Raw genomic sequence first — 14925 nt, forward strand, 5'->3', positions numbered from 1 at the left:
TTTGTCACCTACCTGGTGGTAAACCCCAGGACCGCTTTTCCTCCTTGAGCCTCAGTGTTCTCATCCAAAAGGCAGCACATGGGAACATTCTCATGAAAGGATAAAATAAGAAATGTGGGTAAAATGTCTGACCTGGTGCCTGGCACAGGCCTTGAGAAACAACAGCTCTTACTATGATTGCTGTATTACCACTGGTGTCCCCGCCACCTGCTTCTGTTTGAAAGCACAACCCACCAGGGGCAGCAAACTTAGGCTCAAGTCCTGGCTCCTACTTACCAGCTGTAGATCCATCTATAGGTCTGTAGCCATCACTAAGCCCCCTGTGCTCAGTTGCTTCAGTCATGTCCGACTCTTTGTGATCCTATGGACTGTAGCACACCAAGCTCCTCTGTCCATGGGATTCTCTATGGACACCAGAGTGGGTTGCCATGCCCTCTTCCAGGAGATCTTCCCAATCCAGCGATCAAACCTGCGTCTCCTGTGTCTCCTGCCTTGCAGGCAGATTCTTTACTGCTGAACTACCCAGGGAAGCCCCCTAAGTCCCCTGCTCCTGGGTAAACTTGTAGAGAGATCTGTGCACCAGTGAGTGGTTCCTGAAAGGGAAAAGGCACCGTTTTCCATGGAGGTTCCTGGGGAGGATGACTTCCATCGGTGGCTACATTGACCCTCGCATCCAGCATGCCCTTTCACCATGTGACTCTGCAGCACCTCCCACCCCTGAATCTAGGTGGGCCTTGCCTTAACCAATGGAATGCAGTAAAGGTGAAGCTGTGGGACTTCTGGCCTAGGCCTCAAGAGACCCAGCACCTTCCATTTAGCCCTCCTGGAGCACTAAGCTACCACAAGGAAGTCCAGCTAGCCTACTGGAGAGACCGTGTGGAAAGAGAGAAGCCTGCCAGCCTCCGGTCCTCCTAGCCTCCCCAGATGAGACAACAGACATGGCCAGAAACCACCCTGGATCTTTCAGCCCCAGTCGGGGTTTCCTAGCTAACACCAGGCAGAGCAGAGATGAGCGGTCCTGACCAAACCTGCCCAGCTTATGAAGCTGGGAACAAATGAATGGTTGCTTGGTTTTGGAGAGCAACAACAGATAACTGATACAGTCCTTTAGCGCTTTCTGTATGGTTTTTACCCAGATTCGGTCTGGATGGGTGGAGCTCCCTGGCAGCAGTTGATTGGACAGCAGATGAGCACCTGACTCAGAGGCCGCTGAGGCATTGGCTGGCCACTGACCAATCAGATTTTTTTTTCCCCCTCTGGAGCCATGAATGAAGAGATCAGAGATCCTAGCAAGGAAGATTATGAAGGCAGCTGAAGCTGGATTTTGGAATGGGAGCTGAGGATGACTTTCAGCCCTGTACAGGCTATCATGTCATCAGGGGACACCAAATGGGGGAGAGCTGCAGTAAAGCTGATAGACCGTGGAAGCAGGTTCTGTGAAGGCCCCAATAAATCACTTCACTCCAGTTGGTCTGCTCTGACCTTGCTCCTGGGACCTCACGACCCATGACTTCAGGCCCTGAGTTCCAGGCTCAAGGTCCCCTGGGCCTCTTTAATAGCTGCCCAGGGTCTATACTGCTCCTCTGGCCACTCTTTTTCTATCCTGGGAAGTCAGGGGTGAGAGCTTAGAGTCTGCTACCACCCCCCTCACATGGGGCCCTAAGCCTCCAGTGGCAGATCAGAGGATATGACCAGGTTTGGTTTCTACCCCAACCCCACTGGAGTTCCAGCTCTTTGGAATCCCCATTGTGTTCCCCACACAGTAGTTCAACCACCACTTCTCTGCCTGTCCATAATGACATCATGCTGATAAAAGTGGTCACTATTGTACACCACACAGGTGCCACACCTGAGATGGTGCTTGAACCAAGGTCTGCCTGACTCCAAAGTCCATGCCCCAAACACCACTCTGCTGCATGATTCTAGGCAGGTTATTTTCCATCTCTAAGGGGTACACTGGGGTTGGGATTGGGTGGGGCATAGCTTTTGCTGCTCCCTCAAATACTCACCCTGCTCAATGCTATCCTTGGCCCAGTCCACTTGCTTGTCCAAGGGGAGGCTCCCAGTCTTACCACCTCTTATCTTTATGGTATGCTGTCTCTTGCTGGAAGCTGTCTCTGGTCTTGGTCTTCTGGGAAGCAGGCTAAACTCTCAGGATTCAGTATCTTCCCTTTTCCCCAGTAGCTTGGACCCAGGGTGAAACGTGAGGAGAGCAGCAAGTATCCTATAGGACTTGATGAGAAAGGACACTCTGAGCCCACACCCCCACTGGGTCTGAGGCAGACTAGGACCATGCAGTGAGTGGTATCCATTCCTACTCTTTTTCTGTCGGAGGCTGTCAGGTCATGGAGAAAGTAATCCCTCCAGCCTGACATTCCATGCTATTCCACCTAAAATCTCAGGATTTTCAGCAGTTGAGTTCAGTCTTCTTTAGGTGAAGGTCCCATGGTTCAGGAAGGGCCATGCCTAAGCCTAGGTTGCCGAGCTCCCAGCGTGGACTTTTACCAGTGTCCAGGTTCCTTTGCTTGGGCCAACCCAGTCCCTCGACCCAGAGTGCTCACATTCCCCTGAACTGACTCTCTCCCCCATCTGAAAACAACCTCACAATTTTCCCATGTCCTGAATTTCCTCAGGGGTCCAGTTCCTTCCCAATAGCCAAGACATTAGCCCTGCTCTTACCAGAACCTCGTGAGGCCCCAGGGATCCCGGAACCCCAGATGGGTTAAGTAACCATCCCCTGGCTGCCTTCTGCATGAGGATAGTGTCCACCAGGGAATCAGGGCTGGGGTGACGGAGAGCCTGCACTCTGGTCTCTCTCTCGAGATGGATAAGGCTCCTGGGTTCTTGAGCCTCATGTGAGACCAATGGCCTCTTGTTGCATACATGCTGCCCACCATGTTCAACGACTCGTCTCTCTCCCCTTGGCTTCCCCAAAGTTGTCTCCTGCCAGATGGGGGTTGCCAGGCCTGGTCCTGAGAAGCCCTGAGCCAGGCTTAGAAGTCTGCAGCTCTAGAACTTCCAGCACTGGTCCTGTTACTGAGAAGCTGTGTGACTTTGGCCAAGCTCCCACTTTCTCTGGTCCTGGCTCATCAGCAGAGTTGGACTCAACAGTAATGATCATCCCCACCATTGGCAGTGGGTTTACTGAGTGCCAGGCACTACATAGGTGGCGCTAGTGGTAAACAACCAACCAGCCAATGCAGGAGATGCAGGAGACCCAGGTTTGATCCCTGGGTTGGGAAGATCCCCTGGAGGAGGGCATGGCAACCCACTCCAGTATTCTTGCCTGGAGATTTCCCATGGACAAATGAGCCTGGCAGGCTAGAGTCCATGGGGTTCCAAAGAGTTGGACACGACTGAAGCAACCTACCACAGCACAGGCACTACATCACTCAACAAATATACCTATGCTCCCTCATTTCACCTCCTAATGACCTGCGTAAGATTGTCTTTATGCTACAGATGAGAAGACCAAGAGGCTCAGAGGGGTTAAGAAACAATCCAAACAGCTAGTAAGTGCTAGAATAGGACCTCAAACTCAGATCTGACCTCAAACCTCAGAGTCTTATCATCACTAGTCTAGGCTGCCCCAGGTCCCCCAAGAACCAGCCACCTTTTCCGCACCAACATCCTAGGATCCTATATATAGAGAGGATCCTATTTCTTCTCAGGGATAAAACCACAGTTCAGAGGGCTTGAGGCTTCCCCAGAGCCAGGGACAGTCTAGGGTGGTGGTTGGGAGATGTGGACAGTGTACAAAAACCACACTGGCTGGGAGCCTGGAGCAGAGCTGGCTTTTGGGAATGTCTATAAATTGAATGAATGAGTGACCAAGTGTTGACTCCATGCCAGACTCTGCTCACCCTGCCATCCCACCAGAGGCTTGGTTTAGAAGTTGCTAGGCATGCCCTTGGGCTTCCCTGGTGGCTCAGATGATAAAGAATATGCCTGCAATGCAGGAGACCTGGGTTCAATCCCTGGGTTGGGAAGATGCCCTGGAGAAGGGAATGGCTACCCACTCCAGTATTCTTGCCTGGAGAATTCCATGGACAGAGGAGCCTGGCAGGCTCCAGTCCATGGGGTTGTAAAGAGTCGGACACAGCTGAACAACTTTCACCTTCACTTTCACCAGGCATGCTGCGACCTAGTTCATGCCAGCTTGGTGGTGGGGCAGGGGGTGAACCCAGGAGGAGCTCTGACTGGAGGAGCTGCATTCTAGAAGTGTCTTGTTGTAGAAGGCTGACTTGTCTATTGCTTCCCCTCACCCCCAAGTTCAGCTAAACCTGTGCCTATGGGTTCCTGCGTTGCTGGATTCTCCCCTAGTCCGAGGGTTAATCGGCAGCAGGGTCGCCCTGAGCCTACCGTGGGGCGGAATCCAAGGAGTACCTGAGGAGAAAGGGGAAACTTGGAGGGGTGAAGGCAATCATCTCTGAACCTGGGGCCCCTCCCTGTCCAACAGAGGTCGGGGGGTGAGCACGTGGTCTGCAGGAGGAGCTACTGCCCCAGCTTCTCGAGCCCATGGATTCTGGGAAAGTTACAAGGTGACCTGCCTGGCTCTTCGCACTTCTGTCTCCAAGAACATCCCTTTCCAGAGATGAGGTTGGAGCACCTTGGTTTGGTGTGAATGAACGGGGCACTTCTGACTCTCCTGGTCAGCTCACATGCAGGTGGATCCCAATCCCAAACTGGGAACCCTTCAAAGCCCAGGGTAAGCTCAGAGTAAAGCCTGGTGGAAGATGAGGCAAGACTTGGGTGGTGACCTGGGTCCAGGCAGTCCTTAGGACAGCCCTAGAACTGCCTTCTCCAGCCTCAAAGCCTGGGTGCTGTACATGGGAAGTGGCATAAGCAGGCATTTGATAAATGCTTATGGAAAGAAGGCTTGGAAAGAGATGGTGTTCCCAGTCCCTGGATAGGTCCAGGTCAGTTGCAAGGGGCTTCTGGGGACCGGACACCAGAGTGGGTGGAAGTGATGATGCTCATGGGCTTAGTACTCCCACGGGGGTCTAGAGCCCCAGCCATCCAGGCAAAGCTTGTGGTCACTGCTGGGCAGCCGTCCTGGGAAAATCCTCTGGAAGTCCATGGAGGTGGCCCACCCCGGCATGCCCCCAAACCTGACCCCATGGAGATCGCTTAGAAGCCCTGCCCCCCATAATAATGAGATAATAATAATGACCATAATGAGAACAGTCACCCACACATGTGCACAGCGCTTTACAGGTTACAAAGTGTTTCACATACATCATCTCATCAATTCCTCACAACAGCCCTGTGAGGTAGGCAGGGCGGGGAGTAGCGTTTCCATTTATACAGATGTGGAGGCTGAGGCCCAGAGAGGGTTGATGACCTGTTCGAGGCCACATAGCAAGTTGGCAATAGAGCTGGGACCAGAGTTAGGCCTCAGCGCCCGGCTCTCTCCACTGACTGTGGTATCCTCCAGAGGACCCCAGCCCCTGTCCAGAGTCTCAGCCACACCCGAGCCAGGCCCCCCTGCCCTCTGGCAGTAGTGTTGCCTGGCAGCTCGGCAGACAGGCCCTCATCCCCACTGGGCAGCCCTGTCCCCTCCACCCGCTCTCTGCAAACAGCCAGCCCAGAGCTGGGCCCAGATCCACCACCCAACCTGCTCCTGGTGACCACCCTGGCAGGGTGGGCAGGCAGGCGGGTGGGGCTGGAACCTCCTTCCCTGTTTTCCTGAGTGATCCCTCCCCACAGGGGAAGAGAAGAGAAAGGAGGAAGAGGAGGAGGAGGAAGAGAAAAAACAAGAAACTGAGTTGGAAGAGGGCCCTGGAGCAATCAGGACGTCAAAAGTTTGCATTCCGACTAGCTATAGGAAATAGCTTTTTTTTTTCTCTTTTTATTATTTCAAGTTTTCATAAAAATCCATAATTATTGAAACCCAAGTTACAGAGGAAGTTCGTAACTTTTTTTATTGAACTATTGACTGTGCCGCATGTTGGTTTGTCAGCTTCTGACTCCAGTCTGTCAACGAGTGCCCCTGTGTAGGTGGGGTCCCCAGGCCTGGACTTCTGAGGTCCTGGTAGGAAGAGGGCAGGCGGTGAGGGCCGGCGGGGGCAGCAGGGGACGGGGTGGGAGGGAGAAAAAGTGTGTGTGCAGAGGGGTCAGGAGGAGGTGGGAAGGACTGGGGAGCCCGCGGAGGGCGGCCAGGCCCCTCCCCCTGCCCAGCGCGCCCTGGGGTCCCTGCACCCCCGCCCCATCCTCAGATCATCTTCATGTTGAACTTGCGAGGCGCGTCAGCGGAGCTGATGCCTGCGTCCGACTTGCGGGGCACATACTCAATCTCGATGTTGTGCTTTGTGTTGCCCTTGCCCCGGCTCCAGAGAAACAGCAGCACCAGACAGAAGAGGACGACGCCCAGGAAGGAGATGAAGCCCATGGTGGTGGCGATGATGAGGGTCTTGATGTCGAAGGGGAAAGGCACGGTGGCGCGGGTGCTGTTGGCCTCTCCCTCGCCCGGCTGGTTGGAGATGAAGGCGAAGGTCTTGTTGGGCTGATGGGGCCAATCCGGCGAGTAGCTGCGCACATGCAGGTGGGCAGGCATGGAGTCGTTGCCGCCCGCGTTGGCCGCGATGCACAGGTACGTGCCGTTGTCCTGTACCTGGGCGTAGCGCACCTCCAGCGTGCCATCGGGGAAGACCGTGAGCCGCCCGTTGCTCTTGGCCGAGACCAGGTGCTTGCGCGGCGAGAGCCAGAGGATGGCGGGCGGCGGGTCCCCATCCGCCCGGCACACGAACTGCACCGTGTGGCCCTCGTCCACGAACACCTGCTGGGCCTTGCGGTCCCGGATGCGGGCGCGGCGGCAGGTGAAGTAATTGGGCAGGAGCACGTCGGGGAAGTCCTTGAACTCCTTGCCCTGGACGAACTCGGGCGTGGCACACGTGGGCTGCTGCCGGTTGAAGTTGAGCCGCCAGCGGCGCCGGAACACCCACAGGAGCCGGCAGTCGCAGGCCAGCGGGTTGGAGTCCAGGATGAGGGTCTCCAGGTTGCCCACCGAGTGGAAAGCCGACTCCTCCAGCGTGGTCAGCTGGTTTCCGGAGACGTTGAGCACGCGCAGGTAGTTGAGGCCGCGGAAGGCATAGGGCTCCACCACGGCCAGCTGCCCGCCCACCAGCTGGATCTCCTGCAGCCTGAGCAGCTCATGCAACATGGAGCCCTCGATGGTGCTGATGGGGTTGTAGGAGAGGTTGAGGAAGCGGAGATAGACCAGGTGGCGCACGGCCAGGTAGGGCACAGCGGTCAGGTTGCAGTGCGTGATGGACAGGGACGTCAGGTTGAGGCCGTAGAGACAGTTGGGAGTCATGGTGTCCAGGTAGGGCCAGTGCGAGATCTCCAACACCTTGAGGCGGTACAGCCTCTTGAAGGAATAGTCCCGGATGGCATTGATGTTGAGGTGCCGCAGCCGCAGGACGATGAGACCGTGCAGGTGGGACAGCGCCTCGGTGGGGATGGAGGTCAGATTGCATTTCTCCAGCGTCAGCTGCTCCAGGCTATTGAGGCCGCTGAAGGCTCGGTGGGAGATGTAGACGAGGTCGTTGTCGCCAACCTCCAGCGACTTGAGGTTGTACAGGTCCTGGAACATGTAGTCCAGCAGGATGACGATCTTGTTCTCGCTGATGTCCAGCTTGGTCAGGTTACTGAGGCCGGTGAATACACCCAGGGGGATGAGCTTCAGGCGGTTGCTGCGGAGCCCCAGCGTCCGGAGGTTGAAGAGGTTGTTGAAGGCGCCGGGCTCCACGGCGCTCACGATGTTCTCATTGAGCTCCAGCTCCTCCAAGTGCGGGAAGCTGGCGAACTCGTCCTGGTTGAGCGTTTTGATGCGGTTCTTGCCCAGGTCCAGCAGGCGGGTCTCCGTGGGGATGCCTTCCGGCACCGCCACGAAGCGCTTCCGGTGGCAGAGCACCGCGCGGTCCTGGGCGGAGCACTCGCAGCGGGGCGGGCAGCCCGTGGCCGAGCCTGACAGCACCGAGCCCAGCACCAGCAGGAGGATGGGCTGCCAGCAGGCCAGGAGGGGGCTGGGCATGCTCCTCGCGCCCCCCGCCAGCATCCTCTCACTCACCTGCGGCCAGGAGAAAGCACAGGACAGAGGAGGTGGTTAGAAGACAGTGTTCGTTGGTCCCCTGCCCGGAGCCCTGTGTGCCCCTGTGCCGTCCTGCCCCGTCAGGATGTCCCTGACCCAGAGAGAGAGGCAGGGGTCCAGAGTGGCATATGACACCTGTCGGGGTTGTCAACACAATGAGGTCCAGATACCCAGGCCAGGGGAACTCCTGCTGATTCCTCCTTGCCCCTTACCCTGCCCAGAGCCCTTCTAAAGGACTGTCCTACATCCCTGGGATCCAGTGGCTTCATGGAAGGGGTGAGGTCACTTCTGGTGATCCTGGAATTGGCACCCTAGGCTGTATCCACCTCCTTTTCATTTTACATTTATAGGCAATGGGACTCCCAGCATGCATCCCACCCCCCAACCTGGCACCCTGAGCTTCAGCTTCCCCTGGTGCTCATCAGGGATAAAGCTAGACCTGCTGAGCTGCCCTCAGGGCTCAGAGAGGGGATCAAAGGGGCTCAAAGGCTGAGCCCTCTAGGAATGGCCAACAGAGCAGCACATGTGGGACCCAGTTGGGAAAGGGCTTTTGAGGCTACTGGGGTCCACCCTCTTGGCCTTCAGCCTGAGCATTTCCCAGCACAGAGACCATGACCCCCTCCCTATCAACAATGTGCTGACCCCAAAGCCAAGAACCCTGGGCAAACAGCATACCCAGTGGTTCCTGCCAGTGTCTACAAGTCTGCTCCCCATGGGGTTTCTGGATCAGTGGAGGGCACCCCCTTTCAGAAAGCCAGGACCCAGCCCTGAGGCCTCCCCATGGAACCTCTGCAACTCTCACAGTCCTCCAGGTCCCCATGGTGACCCACCCAGGCTCCTGAGCTCAGGATCCTGCTCTTCTTTCCTCCAGGAATGCCCCTCCCTCACCTGTGGAAACCCCATTTTCAAGGCCTAACTGAGTCCACTGCTCTGAGAAGCTTTTTCTGATGCCCAGTTGGAAGTGTACTTCCCTCCAAAGAACACACCCCACCCCCAACCAGGCTTCATCTGTCTGTCTCTCCAGGTTCCAATCACTGTCTTCTGAGTACCAGGGTCCTGTCTGATGGGGGAGCAGTCAGACCCCCAGGGCCCAGAAAGGCACAGGCAGCCCCACATTGTAGCACTGGGGATGGGAGGCTTCTTACAGTTGGGTCCCGAGGAATGTGGGGACTTGGGTGGTGGTGACTAGGGAGATCCGCTTGAGGACAGGCTGCAGGTGGTGTGAGTGAGGGGTGTGCAGGAACTCACCCCCTAGACACAATTACTCTCTCCTCATGAGTTCAGAGGCCATTTGCTCCCACTTTTGCCCAGAATGCTCCTCCCTCCTCCAATGTTCCACTCCATGGGAAACTGGCCCAGCGGAGTACTTAGGGGGTTGGGAGGACTAGTCTGGAACTCCCTGAACAATAGAGGTTAGACCAGATGGTCTCTGGAGTCCAAGCCGAAGCCCTTTTGTTCATGGGGTGAAGATCCATCCCACCCAGCCTGGAACCCTTGGGGCTCTGCTGGCATCCACACAGCCCACACCCACGGCCCCGAGGGGGCCTCACTGCAGGAAGGGGATGCTCTGGCAGGAAGGGGATGCTCCGGCAGAGAGGATCCCATCCCTCTGCCACCGCTCAGGGCCCTCTCCCATCCCTCCAAGCTCCTCCCCACGCCTGCCCACAGCCTCCACTTCTAAAGCTACAGGTTCTGTCACCCACACTTCAACACTTAAGGCAGCTGGGGCTTGGAGAGCTTGCGGCTGCCCCAGGACACCCAGCCAGCTGAGGAGGTAGACTGGGGACCAGGACTCTGCTCTGTCAGACTTCAGTGACACCACCCACTTCCCAGTGCTCCAGGGTCTCCCAGGACTGACAGGTGCTCCCTAGTTGTTGATCGACTAAGTGACCGATTAGCCAGAGAGGGTTCCTGGTGTCACCGACATGTTACGAAATCTGCAAGGTTTTGTTATTCTCAAGGGCTTTGTCCACCACCCCCACTTCCCTCATCCCCTCTCATTCTCTCTCCAGAGTTTTCTGCGGTTTGGCCTCTCCCACCCACTCCCATCAGGCCATTTTCCACAGTCACACACGCTCCAATGACCCACCAGAAAAGCAAACATCCTGGCAGACGATCAATAAGTAATTGGGATGGCAGCTGGGGCTGGCGTGGTGTGAGCCTGGGGACCGGGAGAGGTAAATAGGACTTTTAGCACCCGGCTCAGGCTGGGCTGGTTGAGGGGGGTGGGGGTGGGGGCTGCTGGAGAGGATGCCAAAGAATGAGAATTGGGGCAGTGAGTGCACAGGGTCCGTTGAGATGTTGGTAAGACCCTCATACAGACAAGAATCCAGCACTGAAGACCCCACCGCCTTGTCTCAACCTATGCATCTCCCTCTTCTTCCACCATTCCCCCCAGTGAAGCCACCCAGGCATCCCAGCCTCATCCTGTGCATTCCTGCCTCTAAGCCAGCTCCTTTTGGAGATCTCTCCCAGCCTCGCAGCCCCAGCAGCCTTTGTGACATCCACCCCAAAGGCCACCTCCTCCATGAAGCCATCCTTGATCTACTCAATCAAAAATCATCTCTTGCCCACAACTCTGAAGCACCTTATATTTATCAGTAATGACATTATGTAACTGATGTATAACACATCTCATTCTAAAAATGATTTGAGCCAATGGCCAGTAAAATGATATTACAAGATGATAAGAAGATAAAGCTAAAGGAGGCAAGCCAGTCAAGAAAGAATGCCACAAAATCCTGTGTAATGGTAAAAGGTTGGAGCTTCCTAGTGACCTGGGCCAAGAGGGAAATATGCTACAAAGCTTCAGCACTTGACACCTCTCCTGTGTCATATGTTTAACACTGGGTCAAACCCTCACGGGTGCATTTGTCCCACCTGCTAAGACAGTAAGGTGCGTGTGGGAAGATGGTGTGTCTACAGCCTCAGGCCAAGGTGTGGCACGGAAAAGATTCACTGAATGTTCTCTGGAAGGAAGTGTGTGTGCATGAAAGAGTTTTTGCAGGGGTTGAAGTCACTCTGATGAGGCTGACCCTGGAGCGGGTCCACTGAGCAAAGAGACACCTGCGGGATTCAAATGTTGATAAAAAGCGGGTCAGCATTGCTCTGGGTGGCAGGCCCAGCAGCTACACCCACAAAGGAATGGACAGTTCCAGAAAGACAAATCCTCCGAATTGCTTCTTCCCTCACCTTTTATGTGTGACTGTCCTAGAAGATGGGGACACTGAGGCCTAGAGGGGCTAAGACGGCTTCCCACGCTGGCACAGCACACTGGGCCTGGTCTCCCCATCTAACACCCCTGCGGGGTCCCTGTCATCAAGGGATGCTGACAGGCTGGTGTCTGAGGGGGTCACCAAACCTGCTGAGTGAGCAACATGCTGCTCCCGTCTGCCCTGGCACCATCAATCCTGCTGGTTACTCCTGCAGCGGCCCAGGAGAAGTGTTTTATATATTTTAATCAGTGTTTTATTTTGGATCCTTGCCCCCTGAAGGGCTTCCCACAAGGGCAAGAGTTTAAAAATTGGCCCAATAAATACAAAGGAAATGAACATGGAAGGCTGGCAGGTGGGCAGACAGAGGAGAGCCATGCCTGGGCCACAGCGCACAGAGCCCACAGCAGCCTGTCTGTGTCCTCCCAACCCCAGAGCGGTAGGGGCAGCCGCGCCATCAGAACTGTGCTGTAGAGGGCCGCCTGCCACTCACGTCGGGGGCAGATGTGCCCCGGCTCTCTTGCTCCCCACACCAGCCACTCCACTGAGTGTCCTGGAGGACTCCTCCCCTCTCTGCCTTTTCCCCAGCTGTGCAGCACGGGGGTGGGGGGCGAGGGGTGGATGCCAGGGTTCCCTCACAGAAGTTGGATCTTCTCCAGCTAGAAAGTCAACAACATCTTCAAACCCATGTAGGGAATGAAGAGCAGTAGGGCCTCAGACCCCAAAATGCAGCTCTATAGGGGCTGGAAGGATCTATCTGAAGGTGGCATCCCTAGCTGGGGCCTCCCATTGGGGCTGTTTCCCTGGGGCTCCCTGCTAGCTCAGCTGGTAAAGAATCCACCTGCAGTGCAGGAGACCCCATTTGATTCCTGGGTGGGGAAGATCCCCTGGAGGAGGGCATGGCAACCCACTCTAGTATTCTTGCCTGGAGAATCTGCATGGACAAAGGAGACTGGCGGGCTGCAGTCCATGGGGTTGCAGAGAGTCAAACACAAGTGAGCAACTAAGCACACATCCTGGGGCTTAGGGTTGGAGGGAGCAGCTGATGGAGACTGAAGAGGCATGGGATGACCCATGGGTGGGCTTGGAAAACCCCTGAGGGAGGTCAGGGGTCATTCTGTCTCCTAAGGCAGCATCTGAGGCCCTTGGGGGTGTGGGCATGCCATGACCACACACCCAGCCCGACCCATGGAAAATGATCAGACGCCCGCACTTAGGGAAGGGGTGGTACTAGCAGCTGCAGGCCACCTGCTACAGGCCAGGTTTAGGCTTTATCCACACCGTCTTAGAAACCCTCACCCAGCGTTCAAAGAGATATTTCTTGTCCATTTTACAAATGAGAAAGGTGGAGGCTTCCAAAAGGGAATACATCTGACTTTAACTCGGCTCCAAAGCCAGGAGGCAGCAGAGCCTCCTGTTCCTGCGGGTCAGGCTGCCTGTGCCAAGTTACCATGTGAAACAGGACTTCTTTCAGACACACAGGCCAGGCCAGAGCCAGAGGAGGAGGGGCGTGTCCCAGCAGTGCCAGGCCGAGGGAAGGCACTAGAACTTAGGTAGCTGAATACAGGTACATCTGTGTCCGTGTGTCGTGTGCTTAGTCACTCAGTTGTGTTAGACCCTTTGCAACTCCATAGACTGTAACCCGCCGGGCTCCTCTGGCCCTGGGATATCCCAGGCAAGAATACTGGAGTGGGGATCTTCCCGACCCAGGGATCGAATCTGGGTCTCGTCCATTTTACCCGCTAACCCAGTGGGGTATGACCTTGCCCCTTAAATCAGACAACTTTCAGAAAATGGTATGTTGAACACACTGAATTTTTTCAGTGTTTCCCCACCAAACCATTCTCCTTTGCCTGCTGCCACTGTCTATGCTACAATCTCACCGAATTTGGGGTCGACTGCAGCAAGGAGGGAAGGTTCAGTTATTTTTGGTTTACGGTATCAATATTTCATGGTGTTCCCACTCAGTGTTCCTCAGGGACCGCAGGGAAATCCCCAGCACATGCAGACATGAGATCCCTCACCACGGAGGCGCCCACTGCCTCCCCAGGATGCGTGGCCCCCTGGGTCCTCAGCCTGGCTGTGTGACCCGGGGCAGCTGTGACAGGTTGCTCCCTCACTGCAGAATGAGGCTGTTTTGTACCGTCTTGTCTTGTCCTGCCACCCTGCGTTTCTCAGGCTGGGTCTGCAGCGGGAGGGAGGAGGGAGACAGACCTGGGACAGGAAACTGAGGGCTTCAGAGAGTCTGCCTTGGGCCCCACTCAGCTCTACTCCCCTTTCCTGCGTGCGTGCTAAGTCATGTCCGACTCGGTGCAACTTCATGGACTGTAGCCCGCCAGGCTCCTCTGTCCACATATTGTCCAGGCAAGAGTACTGGAGTGGGTTGCCATGCCCTCCTCCAGGGGATCTTCCCCACCTGGGGATCAAACCTGCATATCTTACGTCTGCAGCATTAGCAGGCAGGTTCTTCCCTGGTGGCTCAGACAGTAAAGCGTCTGCCTGCAATGCTGGAGACCCAGGTTTGATCCCTGGATCGGGAAGATCTCCTGGAGAAGGAAATGGCAACCCACTCCAGTACTCTTGCCTGGAGAATTCCATGGACGGAGGAGCCTGGTAGGCTACAGTCCATGGGGTCGCAAAGAGTTGGACACGACCGAGCAACTTCAATGTCAATGTCAATGTCTTTACCACTAGCGCCACCTGGTCAAAAGTCCTGGGCCATGAGCACATCCTGTTCCCACCACCACACCTTGAGGTGGGTCAGTTACTCAGAAAGGGACTTAGGCAGGGTCACCGAAGGTTGGAGGCAGGTCAAGGTCTAGCTTCTTTGTGACTTGCCCTGTCCCCAAATCCCTGCCTCTCTGAAGTCCCTTCTTTGCTTTCAGCTCCAGGACAGAGTAGCTGGATCCATGTCATGAAATGATAGAGCACGTTTGTGGTAAGTGTGCCTGTTCAGAGGCAGCCATGACCACGTGGCTCAAAGTAGGGTAAAGTGGGGCTGGAGTGAGGCCCGTCTGGAAAGCCCCTGAGGGCCGCACCATCCTGGAGTCTTGTCCCACAGCAGTGGTAAACCATCTGCCTATGCCTGGAGGTCTCCCGCTCAGCCTTCAGAATCCAGCTCAGGGGTGTTTCACGCCAAGCTGCTCTTTGCAAGTCCCCAGGAAGAAGGGATCACTTCCAGGAGGAGGGGGTCCCTCTGGATCTTGGGTGCCCCCATACCAGACCCTGCTGGTGTGCTGACCTCTGTCCCTTTCTCCCTCTGCTGGAGCTTCTGCTGCCCCCCCCCCACTTCTGGGTCCCCCAGATGGACAGTCCACAGTGCAGGGCTGAGGCTGATACAGCTCAGGAGTGCCAGGCCCAGCTTCAAGGGACAGAGGGCCTCCTGCCCCCACCACAGCTGCTGGGCCAGCTTCCCAGGACAGCTCCCAACTCCTGGTCTCGGCTCTTTATAGAGGCCTCAGGGAGGAGGTGTCAGGCTGAAACCCAGACACATTTCTACCGGCCAAGCGCGGAGCAGAAAGGGTGGCATTTTCAGCCAAGAGAACGGTGAGGGCAAAGATGTGCAGGGTGGAGGCGACTGATGTCCTGGAACCTTTGAGAGCATCTGAGGGCTCCTAATTG

The 14925-nt window shown here is 55.9% G+C and overlaps 1 protein-coding gene across 3 annotated transcripts in view; it reads right to left on the reverse strand.

The window, feature by feature from the left end:
• Nucleotides 1-5182: 5182 nt before the first annotated feature.
• The window catches only part of LINGO1 (leucine rich repeat and Ig domain containing 1), a 220314-nt gene continuing 210571 nt past the window's right edge, over nucleotides 5183-14925 (reverse strand). For all 3 annotated transcript variants that reach the window (XM_027521276.1, XM_027521277.1, XM_027521279.1), the window contains one exon: nucleotides 5183-8071. In XM_027521276.1, coding sequence (XP_027377077.1) covers nucleotides 6215-8059 — 1845 coding nt within the window. In that variant the 5' untranslated portion in view covers nucleotides 8060-8071 and the 3' untranslated portion in view covers nucleotides 5183-6214. The remainder of the gene's footprint in view (nucleotides 8072-14925) is intronic.

Source organism: Bos indicus x Bos taurus, chromosome 21 (assembly GCF_003369695.1).
Source record: "Bos indicus x Bos taurus breed Angus x Brahman F1 hybrid chromosome 21, Bos_hybrid_MaternalHap_v2.0, whole genome shotgun sequence".
NCBI classification, from domain to species: Eukaryota; Metazoa; Chordata; class Mammalia; order Artiodactyla; family Bovidae; genus Bos; species Bos indicus x Bos taurus.